Genomic DNA, 19212 nt, shown 5'->3' with positions numbered 1-19212 from the left:
TTTTGTAAAAAACACTAATTAATCTTCTAATGGCTTAAATGGAAATTTAATTTTAACCTTAAAGAACTGTAATATGACTAATTATAATTATACTAATTTGTTCTCCGGTTTTATTTTTATACAGGCTGTCTGCCGCCCGTCGGAATCGGAATCGGAAGCCAGGGAGGCATCTTCGAGCAATGCGGAACTGGAGCACATGTTCGCCCAGGCCAATTTGGCGCAGCAACAGCACCAGCAGAGCCACAACTACCACCACTTCTTTTTAAACTTTTTGTTTTTATTGTCATCGTGCTTTAATGTCTCTTTTACTGATATTGTAAATTATGTTATTATTAAATAAATTATTTATCAAAATTGACATTTTTTTTGGCGAAATTTAGGCATTGTTCTGTGTGTTTTTTCCTCGTAGCTTTTGTATATGAAGCCCTCAGCTGATTTGGATTTTCATTACGAGCTCAACGAGGTATGACATTCGACAAATATTTTCATTGTTGTGGCCAAAATACAGATATTCAGGAAAAATCAGGACTGGGATCTTTTTCAAAAACACGAATTTTTAATTGTCTAAAAATCTGTGCTTTTTTCTTGGTTGATCGATTTTTCATCAATTTCCCCTTTTGAAATTTACGAAAAATGGTTCTGCCGAAAAGTTTTCTACAAACGGCACATTTGAGGCCATCAATTTTGTCACAGAAATCCGATTTCGAATTGGTATACCTCTAAAAGCTTGTGGTTTAATTGTTACTTATGTATATTCTTCCGCTTGGTTGAAAGTTTTGCTCTATGTCGCCAAAAAGAAGGCGACGCTTTTAACTAATTTTGACGTTCTTTAAGTTTCAAGTGGATCAGTCTATGACTCATATCAAATCACTGAAGCATGCACTTTGTGGCGATAAGAGTAATGAGTCGTTAAAATACAAATCGAATTGATTGGACGACTTTAAAACTCAAGGATTTATGTACTTTAAAAAACTGTAGATGTTTAGTGGCTTTATTTTATTATGACTTAATATAATATAAACTGATAAGCCTAAGGTTAGGACTCGAGGTCAACCACCGACTTCTTAGCGGCACATTTCTGATCGGAGTCGGAGCTTGGAGCTTCACACTGCTTCTCGGATTCGTCCTTGTGCCGGTCATCGATTTCAGCTGGGGACTCGGGTTTTGCCTGATCCTTACCAGCCGACGGTGTTGGCGAGTTCCCTCGCCTGGGAAACATGATCTTCTCCAGCCCTTCCAGGGGCGCCTCAATAATAACGTATAGCACAAAGGACATCAAGATGGTGAAGCCAAAGCAGGACCAGAAGTTAAGCAGCTAGGAAAAGGGAAATGTGCAGGTCAATACCTCTCCTCCGAGTTCTGTGTTGTCTTCACCGCACACTTACCGCATTATAGTCTGAGAAGTACGAGTTCGTCCGAACGCGTCTGTGGTTCACCTCCATGATGAAGATGTGCCAGATGTACGCGGAGTAGGAGAGCTTGGCCAGGGGCTGCCACAGGGGCGAGGACAGGAAGCTGTTGGCCAGTCCTCCGTAGTCCTGGACGCAGGCGAAGACCACCCAGCAGAGGGCCAAAGGCCATCCAATGCGGGTCAGTGTGTAAAAGAGGGCTCCCTCCAGAATCGTGGGCGAAGGACCCCGCAGCTTGGCATACGGATACATGGCGAAGATCGATGTGAAGATCATGGCCAGGCAGAGCAGCCATCCTGCCCAGACTGCGATCCTGTTCAACCGGAGCTGCTTGCCGCGGATAAGGTGCATGACGTATCCGAAGAGGGCGCCGATCAACCAGGGCGCGGCGTGAGTATGTGTGGCAAAGTAGATCTTCCTCTGAACCTCTGGCATCTGACCTCCATTTCTGTGGAGAGTATAGGATTAGCGGGGAAAGCGACCAATTCCCAGTGGCCATCTTACTTGGCCAGAATCCCGAAGTCGTTTGTCATTATGGTGGCAAACAGGCAAGCGGAGAGTAGCAACATCACCAGCAGGATGCCCGCAGCGGCCTTCTTGCCCCACTTGTAGAGGACGATCAGCAGGATGGGGGACAGAATGTACAGCTGCATATCCACCGCCAGATACCAGGTATGCGGCAGGCACTGAAATCCAGAATTCATTTATTAACGAGAACTTTGAACCAAACGGTACCCGGTAATCAAAGGCAAACTAGCTTAAGATAATCCACAAAGCTATTATTTCCTTTGTGGTTAACAAGAAACTTTCGATGGGCAGAAAAATAATAATGAAGAATAAGTCTCAGTCTATCCCAAGCTATTTCTTTGCTTTGAGAAACCTCTAATAGAAAACCATATAATAATAAAGCAAGGATAGATCAAATCGGCTTAAGATTTTGAAATAAATCTTATTTTCCTGTCACAACTAGTAAGATGGGAGCAAGATGTGGGCGTTCAACTTACCCTGTCGTCGGTGGCATAGTTCTGGACGTAGAGCAGGGTTAAGTACCAGGTGTTGGCGCATACGGAGTAGTCGAAGAAGTTCGAAGTCTCGGAAATGGGACCTTCTGCCAGGAGGGGTAGCATCTTTGTGTACACCAGGATCGCAACGGCCACGATTGGAGTTAGGCGCAGATACCGGTGCAGATACATGAGCGGTACGTTCAACTTTCCCTTGGTTCTGGCAAATAGATATCATATATTTTTAGGCAAACTCTTGAGGATGTAGTGCTCCAAGCTCACTTATCTAAAGCCCGTAGACCAATCGCTACTAATAGCAGGCCACTGATGAAGAAGAACGAGTCCACCGCGAAAGGAGCGTAGAGTATGAAGCTCGTGAAGGGTTGCGACATCCACCTTATGTTATCCGACTGGTTAATGCTCGCCATCTTAAGGTTAAGGATGTACTCATGGCCCAGGATCACCCAGACCAGGGACAGGCATCGCATGCCATTGAGGCAGTGGATGGCATTCGGACTGGCCTTGATATCGACAACGGTGAACAGGGATCGGGAGGTGGCTCGGGCTGAAAATGCCTTTACGAGCCGTGGAAGCTTATCTACAAGAAGCAAGATTCAGTTACCAGCAATTGCAAACACCCTTCGCTTGGTGACTCACCCTGCTGCGGACACAAAAAGTAGTCGTATAGAGTGCAGATTATAACGGTGGCACAAAATACGGACAGTAGAACGCTGAAGGAGATTAGAGTAAGGATGGGGTGAATCATCAGGTAACACTACTCACATGGTGAATATGGTGAGGCCGTCTAGGGGTTTACTCTCGTTGGTTTTGCATTTCTCCTCGTTAATGAAAAACAAATTGGTAGGACTGCTAACTCCGAGGAGCCTCTGGAGCATCTGCTTTAGGAAGGTCTCCATGTTCTTGGCCGAACAGGAGGAGGGAAAGCAGACGGCGATATTGAGATTGGCCATTTCTAGGAGCTCTGAATTGTAGCCAAACCACTTGGCGATGGGCAGCTCCATGAGGCAGTACTTCCCCCGGATGTGATGCGACTCACTGATGGTCCCGTCCAACCGGAGGCACTCCTCATAGTTGCCCAAGTCGAAGCGGTTGCCGAACAAGAGCCCAGAGGGAATTGTGCCCCACGAATCGATCACTGCGTTTTAAAAAAATGGTTCTGTAGGAGGGGGCTTAATCAAGGAGCAGAGGCTCTACTCACTTTTAATGGCCCACTTTTTGACTGAAGTAAGGCCACTCATGAACTGGGCCATGTCTGCCAGGCACACCAGGTCCTGTTCGTTCAACCGCTCATCGAGGAGATGCAACTCCGTTGCCGAAATATTCTGGAATTGGCGAAAGAACTCCATTCCCAATGAACGCAACTCCATGAGCCGTTCGTAGTCCCCAAGTGAGGAGATCTCGGCCTCCTTTAAAAGGACATCGTGGGTCGGCAAAACTCCATTAGCTACTGCTAGCCAAATGATTAGCAGAGTACCCGTTGCACCGATCATCTTTTTTTCGGACGCTCTGGTTACGACTGTTTGGTAATCGCTTGTCATTAGCCCATTTTTATATAAAAAGCCTGCTCCGCATTATCCCCCAATCGCGGTATCTTTATCTCTTACGCCCGACAAGTTACTACCAATAGATTAAATTGCTGGCGAATACACTACAGCATGTATATTTTAACAGTTCTCTATAATCACAGCTAGTAAACGGACTTTGGTGACAAAATTAACGTTCGGCGAGATAAGTTATTGTATTGGACTGCTTTGAATGCATCGGTATCAGTTTACGCCTGATAAATGTGGAATTTCCTTTGAACTGTTTAAGTAATTACAAAGAACTTTAAAGTTAGATTAAATCATTTTCGACTACATGGAACTACAAATAAACCGATGCCATCTACTTTGTTTTTGGCTTGCTACTGCAAACACCCATTGAGTACAATTGTATTAAACGAAACGTTTTGCATAAAATGTAATGTAAAACTCAGATTAGAGTCTGAATAATGGTAATAAATTTTGTATAAGAAACTAACTTGCTTGTGCTGTATTGTACAGGCTATAAAAATAAAAATCACCTACTTTTTGCAGAAACCTGTTCAATTTTCATTTACTGCCTAGTTCCAATTAATGTTTACTTTAATTTTCCTATAATTGAAAATAGGCCGAACCCCTCCAGCTACTGCAGCTGCGTTTCTTGTTTTATGGTCGATTTGGTTTTCCATACAACTTTTAACAAAATGTTTAAATTGTTTGTCAGTTGTCTGTCGGTTTTTCGGTGCGTTTCCGACAATCGAAGATCAAATGTCTCGTGGGGCAAAGCTTTCCCAGTGTCTTGGGCGTCGGATGGCTTTTTTTTTGATATCCTGGGTATTTTTCCAGGCTCGGTTACATTTTGTGGGAAATGGAAATCAAAACGAGTTTTCACTTTCGTCTACGTTCCCAGCCAATAATTGATGGGAGTGGGACAGGTTTTTCACACGCATTTCGGACCAGATTCACATTTCTGGGTTATGCAACAATTTGCAATGCCCCGCCACGTCAAGGTTAAAACAATGTTAAAGTAATGCTATAGTCAAGTGCACCGACTATTTTGATATTTTGATATTGATATTTACTTATCTGCTCATGATAATATATATTCGGCCGATGTTGGAAAATGGGAACTAAGGTATTCGGCAGCGAAACACAAATCCCTTCACACTAAATTCAGTTTGCATTTGTATTATATATACATCCTATGTACATTCCCAACGAATTCTATTCTAATTAAATTGGGTTGGAATCTACATATAACTTACATTCAAATTCCAATTCATTTGGTTTAAGCAATTTTCTGTGTCACTCTTAACTCTTGCAAGGATATATGAGAGTTGAGTCTCTCATATGGATATATAAGCCATATGGACTAAATAATTAAATATAATTTGGAGGGCCGCTTTCGTGAATTTCGAACAGTTCCTCTACTTTATACTTTATATTTTATACTTTATATATACTTTACTCTGCAATAAAAACATATCGTTACAATTCGAATAAAAAAAATAAACGCAGGTTCGGAACAATCTTAGACCTGAGCGCCACATGTTGACCAACCAGTCCGGCCAATACCTTATCTGCATACAGAACTGCCACAACACAACCGAAAGCCTTCAAAATTTTCGTCAAATCTTTTTGAAACTCATGCCCCAAACTGGTTTCCGCGAGTCAATGCGAATGTGAATTAAAAGCGAGAGGTTACCATTGTCCAGGCCCCCAAACCCAGTCAAATTGAACAGAGAAAATTCAGTTACGCCAATACTTTTAAAAAAGCTAACGCTGTTAATTACTGTGGAAATGATTAAACATATCTGGAAAATCAAATTCAACAGCCGCAGCTAGACAGAAATTGAAATTCATATTATTATGAGAGCAAATCGTGACAGCCCCTTGTTGGCATAGTGGTATGAATCCAATAAAACAGCAGTGTTCCAAAAATGTTTTTAATTACATGCAGTTCTTAGATGTATTTGCAAATCATGAGATTTGTTTGCAAGTTCCCGAGATATTTCGATATCAGTTTAAATTTATTTGGAGACTATGCTTAGATAATTTTGTCCACCCTTGCAGAAAATAAATATTGTTGGCAATATGTGATGAAATAAAGAAGATATATGATAGAGTTACAGATATTTGTAATTATATAATTTCTATTTAATTACATTATAAATGGGTTTTCAACTCATTTATATTTGGTTAAAAGGGCTTTTTTTGATAACCCCGATAATGTCGGATACCGATTTTAAATCACCTCCAATAGCCGATTTAACAAAGCCGATCAAAGACTCAATTTTTATGCGATTTACAAACTTTGTGCCTCGTTTCAAAAAATCTTAAATTTGTTTTGTTCTACAGCCTTATGGTTTAAGGGACATGTGTAACTATACCTTTCTGCAATCTGGATAGAAAAAAGAAAATCTTTGAAGAGGCTACAATTGTAAATATTTGAATAGTGAAATTCTTTTATTGATTTTCTGTTGATATATACTTATGAGAAGAAAAACATATTTTAATTTTAATTTTTTGAACTTTTCGAAAATGAGTTGAGACTAAAGTGCTGGTGCATTTCCACAGTGCGTGTGCAAGCTCAGCTCTTAAAATGCACTGGCCGCTAAGCATTATGCATAGTTTGTGCTGCACTTACGATCTATAAACTGCCGCAAAAAGTAGTGCAAAAGTAATTGTTGCCACGCACTGGAGCTCGTTGATAACCGTCGGCAGTCGGGGTTGCGATTACGAGATCCAGACGGCCAGCCAACAGCTAACCCGTCTAACTAGTTGATTTTGGGGCACTTAATCCACAACGCCCAGGCTCTGGTGGCACTCCGGTCGAGTAAAGTCAGGCGGCTCGACCGCTGGCCAGTGCCAGTTCTGATTGGAACGGCCTTCCGAGCGGTACGACCAGCGCTATAGCCAGTACTCCGGACCCAGATCGACCACACCGACTAGATCCGCAAGGATGTTAAGCCATTCCCGCCTGCTGCTGCCCATGGCCGTGCTGTTGGCCGTGCTCCTCGGACCCCTGTCCGCAGGTCCTGTTCCGCAGGACGCGGTTGTCGGACAGGATACTACGGTGCGCGAGAAGCGCGGCACTGTCACCCTGGACTTCGGGCTGCTTCTGCGCAATCTGCTGCTCAAGAGCGCCCAATTGTCCTCGGCCAAGGCCAATATCGTGAAGACCACTCGTCGTCCTCCGACGACGACCACAACCACGGCGGCCCCGCCCCCTCCACCGCCACCGCCTCCTCCACTTCGCATCCGGAAACCCTTTTGGCATCCGTTCTTCAGCTCCGGCCTCCTGCCCTTCGACTACGATGCGGACTACGCCGATCCTCCGGCTCCTCGACCCACTGCGCCTCCTCCTCCGCCCGCTCCGCCCGTTCAAACGCCCAGACGCGTCCGACCCCCGATGCGCCCCCTGAGCGCCTACTATGCCCAGCGGCCAGTGGCTCGTCCAGTGCCCCCCCCTCCGCCGAACTATGACTACGACTACGACTATGATGCCCCTGCTCCGCCCCCTGCCCCCACTGAGGCACCTGCGCCACCACCACCGCCGCCACCGCCTCCCGCCGCTCCGCCACGCCCAAGGCCACGTCCACGCCCTCGTCCGCAGCAGCCACAGCAGCCCGATCCTCAGCAGCGGCGTCCTGCGCAGCTGGGAGATCGCCTTATCTATCAGTACGCACAACCTACTGGTAAAATACGAAACCTTTTAACTAACTGCCGTACAATTGGGTTCTCTCCGACACTTTGCAGATACCTTCTCTAGGTCGCGAGCTGAGGCGGAGGCGGACGGCGGAGACACCACAGACGGTTCCGACGGAGATGTAGATACGGATGCGGGTGCTTTAGCTGCTGATGGAGCCGAATCCGATCCTCCTCCACCACCTCCTCCGCAATTTTTGGTGAACTACGAGAGTGACGGCGATTTGGACCAGCAGGACCCTCCTCCGGCACCGACAGGGACTCCGGCACCACCGGGCGACTATTTCTCAACCCTCGACCTGGGCAGCCTAAATCGCTTCCCGACTCTAAATCACCAGAATCAGCAGCAGTTCTTCTTTAAGTAAGCGGTATAGTTACTTATTACACCTTTTACAATATGTGGCAATCAAATGAAATGTCATAGTTTCAAAATATTAATGCTTATGTATTGCAGTGTGTGCTTTAAATTGGCCTTAAACCATAAATAAATATAAGTAAATATATTGTCACAATATTTTTTTTACCCAGTTTGCATAGTGGACAAAGTATAGGTGGTAAATTATAATTGAAATAAAGTAATGTTAAAAGGTCTGACTAATTTGTTTTTTAAGAGAGATACAATAGAGTACCAATGAATTTAAAAAGTGCGCCAAATGAAGAAAAATGAAGTGCTTTAGAAAATGCTGAAATATCGATTAGCTATGGTTCTTATACTAAAATATACTGAATACTAAATTCACATTTCGCAGGTTGTGAATATACATGACGGTGGAAGCCCTTTACTTCAAAAGGCGGAATATAATAATTACAGCTACTAGGTAATATCTACAATTGAGCAGAGGCTAGATATGTTATTTAGGTTTTAGCCCGTTCTCTAGAATTTACCACCAGCACAAATCGATAGTTGCGGCAAGTAATCGATGATCAAGTAAAACTCATCGATGCATCCATGTCTTAATCGATGTTTCTCCACCTCTACCGCTTGCTGTGTGTGTGAACTGAACTCAACTTTACTGAATTTAATTAAGAAAACGAAAACGAGTGAAGAAAAGTTGGAAAAGCGTTACGAAGTGGCGTTTCCGTAGATGGGATCGACATTCCTCTAATTTTCGGCACCTCGAGATGCGTAGCAAGTGCGGAAAAGTGAACGCAAACGCAACGCGTGTGCAGTGCAGGGCAAATCGCAGCAAGGCAAATAACAGCAGCAGGCGTGAAGAAAGCGACGCATGAGGGAAAAATGCATACAGATGCGAAAACCAAGAGCCAGCCGCGCTGATAAACAAGCAAGCACTAATTAATTGCCAAATGTAAGCCCTCGAACACAGCAAGTCTAATTTTTTCGCCAGATTTATGCATTTTCCACTGTCTCTCCAACCCTGTGTGCGTGTGTGTATAGGCTGTAAGTGTGTGTGTGAATACTGTTCTTTTTCGCGTTTGTGTTTCGGCCAATGAATGCAAATTAGTGTGCGTCCCGATGAATTGATTATTTTGGAAAAGGACAATATCGGACTTTAGTTTTTCCTAAGTCTTCAACAAACAATTGGATTTTGCAGATTTTTAGTTCAACTCCCCCTCAATGTGCGAGAAAGAGCTAGCATGAGTCGACCCATACGAATGCGTTTTGATTTTGTGTGTGTATTTGTCTGCTCCCCCGATGAGTGTCAGTGTGTGTGAGCGTGCGGTGTGCAAGCAAAACAAAATTAGGCGATTCAAAACAGTTGCCAAATTTAAAATGCGGATTTTTTAATAGTGCTGCACAAATTGCCCACGAAAATAAATCAATTAACTTATCCGGGCAGAAAAAAAACAGGCAGCGCAGCATCGTCGGTAGTTTTTTTTTTGTACGCCTTTCTGTGTGTGCTGCGTCCGCACCCAAAAAAAAGGCAACTCAGAATTTAAACCAAATTGAAGAACTCTCCGTTTTCTGCCACAATCGCCATGAAAAGGCGCAAAACAAAAGCCAAAGCCACAGAAAAGCACGAATTCAATTGAATTTGTGTCGCCTGAAATGCAAAACAACAAGCAGCCAAACCGCACACCAATACACACGTGCATATATGTGTGCGAGAGCGACATGGCTGCTCTTTGTGCAATAGTGTGGCTATGAAAAATAGGCGTGTTTCTGTTTCGAGTCGCAAGTAAATGATTGCAGTCCCACAACGGCGGGCTAATTATCGAGTGTTTTGCCAAGCTGCAAGTTGGAAGCCGGAGCTTAAAGTTGCCGAGATCCGCGTTCAAAGCCGGCGGATATCCGCAGACGCCCGCAAAACGCCTCCGCATGCATTTGTACATGAGTGTGTGTGGATTCGCAACGACGATAAATGCACCCCTTTAGTGCCGTTACTCCTTGCCAGCGTGTGTGTGTTTGTGTGTCTAAGGGCTCGGCCATGGAGCCTCTTCATGCCCTACGCAAGTGTGAATACCCTTTAAAAGCCATCTAAAATTGTCCTTGTCTTGTAATCCAATAATTACCCTTTATCGCATCACAATTGTATCCCCTACACCTACAGACCCCCTACATTTTCCAAAAACAGTCAAGAATAGTCTTAACATCACAATTTTCGGGTACCGGTCAAGGCGCTGCTGTATCCCTTACATCCATACATTCCTTAACAGGCAAAGAACTCCAGCAGAGCTGCCAAAAAACAGCTGACAGAGGAAAGCAAGTTGGTAACAAGCTAAGGAAAATAGCCATAAAAGAGGCCAGCAATAAAAATGTTTGCGATAAGGCCCGTGCTGCGTGTGGAATGCTGAATTCTGAATGATTTGTACAGTGTGTGTGTGAGTGTGAATCACTTGATCGATTTGATGATAGTCGGCTTTTGGCTTTTCCCGTCCAGTCGCTTCGCTGTCCAAAACACAGTGATCAGTCCCCTTGCCCCGGTCTCTTCACCCACTTACCATACCGTTACCAGTGCTTCAGACCCAAATCCCCAAAGTCTCGAACCCCATATGTGGTGTGCCCTTTGAAAATGACTAAGTGACTGGCGCAGACTGGGACTGACTAACCGGAATTGCCTTCTTTTCGCCCCTCTGATTGCGCAGACCTTCCAATCAAGCAGATTCGGCAACTGAAGCTGCAGACGACGAGCAGGCAGGAACACTGAGTGAACTGAGCTAGAGCATGAGAGACAGCCATGCCTTCGGCACGACCTGGTAGTCTCAAGGATCCGGAAATAGCCGACCTGTTCAACAAGCATGACCCGGAGAAGATCTTCGAGGACCTGCGCGAAATCGGCCATGGGTCGTTTGGAGCGGTCTACTATGCCCGCTGCAACCTCACCAAGGAAATCGTGGCCATCAAGAAGATGTCCTACACCGGCAAGCAGAGCCAGGAGAAGTGGCAGGACATTCTCAAAGAGATACGGTGAGTAATAACCCTTAGATCCGTGCGCTGCGTAACGGAGTAACGAACCAACCATTGCGCTCGGCAGCTTCCTTCGACAATTAAATCACCCAAACACCATCGAATACAAGGGATGCTATTTGCGGGAGTCGACCGCCTGGCTGGTGATGGAGTACTGTGTGGGCTCCGCCTCGGACATCATCGAGGTGCACAAGAAGCCGCTCCACGAGGACGAAATCGCCGCCATCTGCCTGGGCGTGCTCAGCGGCCTGAGCTACTTGCACTCACTGGGGCGCATCCATCGCGACATTAAGGCGGGCAATATCCTGCTCACGGACAACGGCGTCGTCAAGCTAGCCGACTTTGGCAGCGCTGCCATTAAGTGTCCGGCCAATAGTTTTGTCGGCACGCCGTACTGGATGGCCCCCGAGGTGATTCTGGCCATGGATGAGGGCCAGTACGACGGCAAGGTGGACGTGTGGTCGCTGGGCATCACCTGCATCGAGCTGGCGGAGCGCAAGCCGCCCTACTTCAACATGAACGCCATGTCAGCGCTCTACCACATCGCCCAGAACGAATCGCCGACACTTCCGGTAAATGGTTCAATCTAATTAATATAATGCTTATCAAATTAGCTTGCTTATTAGTTATTATTTTAATTTACTGGGCTTATATGAATTTCATAAAGTGTCTAAAGTCTGACCAAATGATTTTATTTACCCCTGCAGAAGAACGATTGGTCGGATGCGTTCTGCAGCTTTGTCGAACTGTGCCTCAAGAAGATGCCAGCGGAGCGACCGTCGTCGGCCAAGCTGCTGACCCATGCCTACGTGACCCGACCGCGCTCCGACACCGTGCTGCTAGAGCTGATCGCACGCACCAAGTCAGCTGTGCGCGAGCTGGACAACCTCAACTACCGCAAGATGAAGAAGATACTCATGGTGGACACCTGCGAGACAGAGAGCGCAGTGGGCGATGCCGACGACCAACAGGATGACCATGCCGGCGGCGACAGCAGCAAGAGCAATAGTATTACTTCGGAACACTCCATACACTCGGTGGGTGTATCGGCGGCCAGTAGTCAGGTGAGGGTCTCATCAGTCCTCTCTCTTATGTTTAGGACCTAACGTTCTTCGATTTGTTCTTGCAGAGCTCCTCATCCAATTCCATACCGGCTGCGGCCCAGAATCATCACCATATCGCTGCGCACCACCACCAGCAGGCGGCCAACGCTGCTGTGGTCGCTGCAATGCACCACCATCACCATCCACACCAACAGCCACCGCCCAGCTGGCCCAGTGGCCAACAGGGGCAGCCGGTTCCGCCCGGAGCCGTGTCCCGCAACTCGTCTCGCCATCGTAACCGGCCGCCGCTGCCCAACATAATGCACAGCATGAACAACAATGTGACGCCTACCAACTCGGCCTCGGTGGTGCCGGCCCCAGCGCCTGCTCCGGTACCCCCACTGGTGGATCGAATTCAGCCAATCCAGCCGCGTTATCTGACGACGCCCGCAGCTCAAGCGGCCGTGTACGCGGCCAGCTCAGCGTCCTCCCAACAGGCCATCTCCAACGCAGTCAATGATCACGGGCCCAACAACTTCGCCACCATACGCACCACCAGTATTGTGACTAAGCAGCAGAAGGAGCACATGCAGGTGCGTTGTCGCATTTCGTTATTCGATACTCGTTCCATGGCCGTAGATTTCTGTGTGCGCTCTCTTGTTGGGTGGAGTCCAAGGGAGTCGCCTGGCTGCAGCATAGATAATCCGCCTTCATGGGCACTCGACAGGGTGCCGCCTAAGTTTTCGTGGTCCAAGCACCGATTCCATACCATCCTGCGCAGCCTTTGTGTGTAACCCGTCCTGTCAGCGTAAATAGTCGGGAGTCATCCGTCGGCTAGCCAAACCATTCCCCCTCCTCACTCTCAGCACCGCTTCTGCTACCCCCATGTCTTCTAACTTTTGCCCTCTACTACAAGCTCTTTGTTGTGTTTATTGTTTTCCTCCCGCATCCTCGAACAGGCGCGCTATAACTTCTGTTCGCAGCTGTGTGGTGGCGACCACATCAACAGCGAGTGCCGCGACGGCAGCCGGCGGAGCGAGATCAAGCCAAAGATCGCCAGCAAGAAAGACATGAAACGCCACTGTCCCTGTGTAATTTCCTAGCCAGTGCGGAGGCGCCAATCAATTGAGAAATAAAAGTTTTAAAAGCAGTCGGTTCCGGTACTATGTACTTACTGTAGTTAGCCGTTGCTGTTGCAATTGCATCCTCCGCCATCGCATTCCAACCGAAGCCCATTCTCGCCAGCCTCCTGTACTCGTTCCCAACCAGCCCACAGACCCTGGCCATTGGCACGCCCCTCATGGCTTAAAGCGCATCTGTTTCCCCGTCTTTCGAGTGTAAGCATTGTTGCTATGTATTGTTAATTGGTTCAGTTAAAGCTTGGTAGCTAGCCCAGTCCATTTAGCCCACTGCCCCTTACGAGGTGTAACTCATTTGTCAGAGTAATAGCAATTTCACCTTGTCGCCAGTTTGGGGATTGAATTTAGCCATCTTTAGAAACTTGGGGCTGCCTTTGCAAAATATGTATTCGAGGGATTACTAATCGATGTCACATCAGTAATTTTATAGTATATATATGTGAAATCAAACCTTTATCGCTTTTTTTTTGTGGGTCTTCACTGTCTGAAGTTGTACAATTCATTGATGCTGAAATCAATATTTTTAACTGGCAATAAGCGATAACGAAATGTTTAATCAATATTGATCAGCTAATTTGAATTTTCGACTATACTGCACGCCACACAAAGAAAACTAAGTTTCTCGTTCAAAATTCACTTTACACATCAATGTTTTGATTGTTTTTCCTATGGATTTAATTTTTAGGAGAAGCTAATTTTGTTAATAAGACAAACAATGATTATTATTATTATAGATATTTAAAGTGCATGCCAGCTAATTGTACGAATTTAAACAAGCTTCCAATTCAAAAATATTATATTTAAAGATTATGAATTATTATATCTCTATGTCCTCTTTATTGAGAAAAAGGCAATTAGCAAAATTAAATATTTATAAACTTGGTAGCATACATAAATATTTCATAAGTAAAAAGGGTATTTTTCCACTCGAAGTTTTGAAAACTCAAACAAAAAGTTGCTTCGGGTAAATGGAGTTCAATTGTGTTCCATTGCAAATTCCAGTTGGAAAGAAGGTCTTACATTATTCAGGACTGTTAGGAGGTAACACTGTTAAAAGGCTCTGATAAGGTCACACTAGACCAAGATTCATACCACATACGACATTGATAGCGATTTCTAAGCTTGGCTTGCCTGTTGGAAAAATAGTATAACTATTGCATTTCCCGCTTCAGAAACTATTTTGCCTAAATTTAATAATACGTAGCTAGTACTTAGAGTCCGTAGACGGTACCCTATAGCCAGAGGAGCCAATGATTTGGCCGAGGTGTGCGCCCGTTGAGGTTATGGTTGAGATGGAGTTCGTCAGCGGTTTTGTAAGTTACAGTTAGTCGCAGAAGTAGTGTAATAGTGGCCGTAGTGGTCAAGCTGCTGCTTCACACATTTCCACGCCTCTAACCATGTGTGCATTCTCTGCCCCACTGCACCATCACTCTCGATCCGCCAGGAGGAGATGCACGAGCAGATGTCCGGCTACAAGCGGATGCGGCGCGAGCACCAGGCGCACTTGGTCAAGCTGGAGGAGAAGTGCAAGGCGGACATGGAGGCGCACAAGACGGCCCTGGACAAGGAGTACGACACGCTGCTGCACAACTTCACCAGGGACCTCGAGCGGCTAGAGGTGAGTTTGTGTGTAAGACGAGTGTGGGTTCCGAACCGACCATTGATCGATTGCAGACCAAGCACCAGCAGGACGTTGAACGGCGGTCGAAGCAGACGAGTGCCGCCGAGAAGAAACTACACAAAGAGATTACGCTGAAGCAGGAGGGCGACCGGAAGGTGTACGACCTTAACCGCAAGAAGGAGTACAAGGCGAACAAGGAGCGCTGGAAGCGGGAGCTCTCCATGGACGAGTCCACGCCCAAGCGGCAGCGCGATCTGACCCTGCAGTCGCAGAAGGACAACCTGAAGCAGCACGAGGCGCAGGAGGAGCAGCGCATGCTGCAGGCCCAGAAGCAGTACATCGAGTTGGAGATGCGAAAGTTCAAGCGCAAGCGCATGATCATGCAGCATGAGCACGAGGACCAGCAGCTCCGCGACGTAAGGGAACCACACGGAGACCCGAAATCAGTTCTAATCCTTTGCCTTTTGCAGGAGCTCGGAAAGAAGGAGCAGCAGTTACAGCAGGCGCACGAAATGCTCGTCAGGCACCACGAAAAGACACAGGAGCTGGAATATCGCCAGCAGAAAAGCGTGCATCAGTTGCGCGAAGAGCAGGTGAGTCAACGCATTTCTAGCTTTAACCTGAGAGTCTACCATGTCCTCACCAACCGTAGATAAACAAGCAACACGACACAGAGTTGCACAATCAAAAAGACTACATGGACCGCATCAAGAAGGAGCTGGTGCGCAAGCATGCGGTCGAGCTAAGGCAACAGCCCAAGAGCTTAAAGGTATGTATGGTATGCGCAGCCAAGAACAGCAGATTGTAACCACATTAGCCTCGCTCCAAGCAGCAAAAGGAGCTCCAGATACGCAAGCAGTTTCGGGAAACATGCAAGACGCAGACGAAACAATACAAACGCTACAAGGCGCAGGTGCTGCAGACGACACCAAAGGAGCAACAAAAGGAGGTCATCAAGCAGCTGAAAGAAGAAAAGCATCGCAAGCTGACGCTGCTGGGCGAACAGGTGCGTTGTTAACGTAGAAGAGGCCCTGAGTAAATTGGGGATGTACAAAAGATACAGGAATGGCCATGATTTACAGCTAATCCTTCATAAAAGTTTGTAGATTTGCGTTTTATATAAAAATACGACAAATTAAACTGATTTCTATTGCATTTTGAAAACCCATTTAAATGTTTAACGTTATTTGGATCAGGAACTTACAAAACTAAGGCATTGTTTTAATCTTAATAAACTTGAATTAACCAAAACAATTTAATTGCAGTACGAGCAAAGCATTGCGGATATGTTCCAAAGTCAGAGCTACAAACTAGACGAAAGCCAAGTGATCGAGTGCCAACGTACCCACGAGCAACTAGAGTACGAGCTGGAGATGCTCACTGCCTACCAGAACAAGAACAAGAAGCAGGCGCAGGAGCAGCGAGATCGCGAGCGTAGGGAACTCGAGAGCCGCGTCAGCGTGCGGCGAGGTCTGCTCGAGAATAAGGTGAGCAAATCCCAAGTGAAATTCTCTGACGGTGACCCACTGACATCTCCATATTCGTTCTCAACAGATGGACGCCGAGTTGCAGCAATTTAACCAAGAACGCCTCGAGCGCTTGCACATGAAACGTGAGAAGCATACTAAAGAATTGGAAGCATTTGATAACGAATCAATTGCCTTAGGTTTCAGGTACTTGCTACTAAATTTTGAAAAGTATATTCAAAATAATGCCTAATGTAATCTCGTTGCAGCACTTTATCACTAGTAGAGGTATCTCGTGAAGCCTATGCAGATGAGGAGGGAAGTCTGTCTGGTTCAATGATTAGTTTAGCCCATAGCAATAGTTCAACAAGTTTTCCGGCTGGTTCGCTATAGCATAGACAACAACAAGGCCAACCACAACAACAAGTGTTTAGTAATATAAACTACTTCAATTTTAATGGAAATTATAAAGCCAATAGTACGACACCAACAACTAGAACCCGACAAAAGCAGCAAAAATCGCAGCTAAAATAGCAAAAACAATCCTGGCTACCAATGTTTTTGTAGGAGGAACATGAACAGAAATCAATTAACATATTGGTTGCATAAAAAACATAAAACCCCAAGTATTTTCTAAAAGTTACAACAAGCAAAAGCTGCAATAGTTTTGTATTAAAGGAAATTCGATTGGAGAAGGCAACAAGATACTAACATTTGAAACCATTTAATACAAGATCAATCAAAAACAAAGAAAAATAAATAATTATATATGTAAGCATAAATGTCATACACAAACAATAACACAACAAAACAAACAAACAAACAAGCAAACAAAGAACAACATCAAACTTTGATATGCAAAGTGTTTAAATTTACGTTTAAATTATAACTTGATATTATTACCGAATAACTGAATCAATAACTTTTTTGATTTGTTAACCATTTATATTTGTGCTCTCGCGATGCAAAAAAAAATGTCACTAAAAAAATAAGTCGTGTATTATTTGTTAAAACTCGCGAAAAATAGATTATTCAGTTTGCCTTCGCATTCGAGTTTGCATGATTTTTAAATGTTATTTTCAATTGATAGTCGACGAGGGCTGCGATCGCAGTTCCAGGCACACATAGATTGCCATTTTTGCATGTTGTTAGGTTCAACATTTTCGATTTACGTTATGTTTTTCTTATTTTGACTCGATTCAAATAAAAGTAATTTTTAAAAAGAAAAAAATATAAAATTAATTTTTTATTTGCTGTACAATAAGTTTTATGGCCAAAATTATTATAAACCCAGCAAATATTAAAATGCAAAAAGATTCATTTTGTTTACAATTAATTTAGTTTTGTTTGTTATAACAAGAAGGATATAATATATATAAAACTAAAATAAGCCTATTTTAGAGTTAATTAATGCAAATTGCAAAATGCTTAGTCAAAACAATAAAAATTGTATAGAAAATTAAAGCATACAAACGTTTAATTATTTAATAATTTGTGTTTACGTGGAAATATTATTTTCCTTCAGTCGTATGTTGATTCAAAATAACGGAAACACCACACACCTACAGACAAAAAACACCTACATTTATGAAGGAAATCCATATACAAATAAATGCTCGGCAAATGCGAAAAAATGTAGCAAATAATATTTTACTAAACAACATAGAATGAAGAAACAAAAAAAACCAACCATATATTTCCGTTAGTCATTAAATTAAATTTAAAACAAATTTCTATAATTACAGTGGAGGAAGAGATTAAAATGGAAGGAGAGAGTGGAAATAAATATTCGGTAATTCGCTTGATATTGGAAGCGGGGTGGTACCAAATGATGTATGCGATAACCACGATGCACATTATTACTATTATGGAGGCGTATTATTTTGGTATATATTAACCTATATAAAACATGAGCGAAATGAAGGTAAACACGATAACGAGAGAGATAGAGATAGCTAAAAAGAAGCACGGGGAACACAATATATGTAATATTTTTTATGTTTATAAAATTGTTTTTTTTATTATTATAATTATTATATGAATATAAATTGTATTTTTGCAATTATGGTAAATGAAGATGGAAAACGAATAACAATTAAATTGATGCACGTCAATGTCAATAAAATAAAACTTATTTAAAAATACACTATCCCTTAGTTCGTGTTCTGCTTAATGGGACATAGAGTTGCCAACGGATGTTTTGGGTAGGATCTCGTATACAACAATAAAAATTCTAATTTCCAGCCACATGCTCAAGTATAACTGATATCTATTTATATCTTATTTTATTAGACATATAGTGCTATACCTATATGGCTATACCTTTGTGGTTATGTAGCAAATAATTCCACAGACACAAATTAGTTCTGCCGTGAAGATGAGACTCCATGACATGGTCCAATAAAGTGTTTTGATGAATCCAATCCAATTTTTTAGTTGTTTTTAGGTTATCATACCCTAGATACCTGTTTTAATGGACAAAATCAAATTAAACTCTTTCACAGGCTCGTAGAAATACAATGAATATCAATATCACTGCACTGAATCTGAATTATAAAAAAATCCGATCACGAAATCTGTAATTTTCTGAAAACAACTAATATTTCAAAAAAAGAAATAGGAATTGTATTTTTTTTCATTTATTTAAAATTTAAATTTTACATTTAGTTAAATAACTTCTGAGAAAAATATTTTTATCCTTCCTTCATCAATCGACGCAAATGTAGTCGCCTTTTAACTACATACCCACCCTTTCCTTATTAATTATACATCTATATGAGAATATTAATTACGGTAAATGAATTTAAAATTCATTAGATTTAGATACACAATTTGTTCGTTAAATTCCAACAAAAATAATCTCGGTTGACTTTGGTCTGCCTTTAAATTTTTTTTGATTTGCTGAAAAAAGTTACAA

General features: G+C 43.7%; 3 protein-coding genes across 4 annotated transcripts; 2 read left to right on the top strand and 1 right to left on the bottom strand.

The window, feature by feature from the left end:
* Window positions 1-1000: 1000 nt before the first annotated feature.
* Window positions 1001-3928, bottom strand: LOC108042675 (nose resistant to fluoxetine protein 6). The gene is made up of 8 exons (XM_017121071.1): window positions 3630-3928; window positions 3194-3566; window positions 3068-3141; window positions 2693-3008; window positions 2414-2630; window positions 1914-2095; window positions 1386-1857; window positions 1001-1315 (listed from the first exon to the last, which is right to left on the bottom strand). The coding sequence occupies exons 1-8, from the start codon at window positions 3919-3921 to the stop codon at window positions 1037-1039; spliced, it is 2205 nt and encodes a 734-aa protein (XP_016976560.1). The 5' UTR covers window positions 3922-3928; the 3' UTR covers window positions 1001-1036.
* A 2985-nt stretch (window positions 3929-6913) lies between these two features.
* On the top strand, window positions 6914-8024 carry LOC108042623 (formin-like protein 5). The gene is made up of 2 exons (XM_017120973.1): window positions 6914-7649; window positions 7711-8024. Exons 1-2 carry the CDS (start codon window positions 6914-6916, stop codon window positions 8022-8024), a joined length of 1050 nt encoding a protein of 349 aa, XP_016976462.1.
* Window positions 8025-8617: 593 nt separating this feature from the next.
* Window positions 8618-17564, top strand: LOC108042936 (serine/threonine-protein kinase Tao). Of its 2 annotated transcripts, XM_017121446.2 has the most exons (13): window positions 8618-8966; window positions 10705-11026; window positions 11094-11598; window positions 11734-12090; window positions 12156-12662; window positions 14653-14826; window positions 14883-15245; window positions 15300-15422; window positions 15482-15598; window positions 15662-15835; window positions 16095-16316; window positions 16384-16502; window positions 16565-17564. In XM_017121446.2, exons 2-13 carry the CDS (start codon window positions 10797-10799, stop codon window positions 16686-16688), a joined length of 3015 nt encoding a protein of 1004 aa, XP_016976935.1. In that variant the 5' UTR covers window positions 8618-8966; window positions 10705-10796; the 3' UTR covers window positions 16689-17564. The 2 variants fall into 2 exon arrangements, with proteins under 2 accessions (XP_016976935.1, XP_016976944.1); XM_017121455.2 differs by lacking the exons at window positions 8618-8966; window positions 10705-11026; window positions 11094-11598; window positions 11734-12090; window positions 12156-12662 and adding an exon at window positions 13997-14521 and having other exon boundaries at window positions 16565-17562.
* The last annotated feature ends 1648 nt before the right edge of the window (window positions 17565-19212 follow it).

This window comes from Drosophila rhopaloa, unplaced genomic scaffold (assembly GCF_018152115.1).
Source record: "Drosophila rhopaloa isolate 14029-0021.01 unplaced genomic scaffold, ASM1815211v1 contig_3, whole genome shotgun sequence".
NCBI classification, from domain to species: Eukaryota; Metazoa; Arthropoda; class Insecta; order Diptera; family Drosophilidae; genus Drosophila; species Drosophila rhopaloa.
The sequence above is the reverse complement of the archived record's forward strand: the minus strand, read 5'-3'. Positions and strand labels throughout refer to the sequence as shown.

Coding starts and splice junctions, on each gene's coding strand:
- LOC108042623 (XM_017120973.1), top strand. CDS start 6,914: ATGTTAAGCCATTCCCGCCTGCTGCTGCCCATGGCCGTGCTGTTGGCC. Junction 7,650..7,710: donor TCAGTACGCACAACCTACTG/GTAAAATACGAA, acceptor GACACTTTGCAG/ATACCTTCTCTAGGTCGCGA.
- LOC108042936 (XM_017121446.2), top strand. CDS start 10,797: ATGCCTTCGGCACGACCTGGTAGTCTCAAGGATCCGGAAATAGCCGAC. Junction 15,599..15,661: donor AACAGCCCAAGAGCTTAAAG/GTATGTATGGTA, acceptor CGCTCCAAGCAG/CAAAAGGAGCTCCAGATACG. Junction 15,836..16,094: donor TGACGCTGCTGGGCGAACAG/GTGCGTTGTTAA, acceptor ATTTAATTGCAG/TACGAGCAAAGCATTGCGGA.
- LOC108042675 (XM_017121071.1), bottom strand. CDS start 3,921: ATGATCGGTGCAACGGGTACTCTGCTAATCATTTGGCTAGCAGTAGCT. Junction 2,096..2,413: donor ACTATGCCACCGACGACAGG/GTAAGTTGAACG, acceptor TCTGGATTTCAG/TGCCTGCCGCATACCTGGTA. Junction 1,316..1,385: donor ACTTCTCAGACTATAATGCG/GTAAGTGTGCGG, acceptor CCCTTTTCCTAG/CTGCTTAACTTCTGGTCCTG.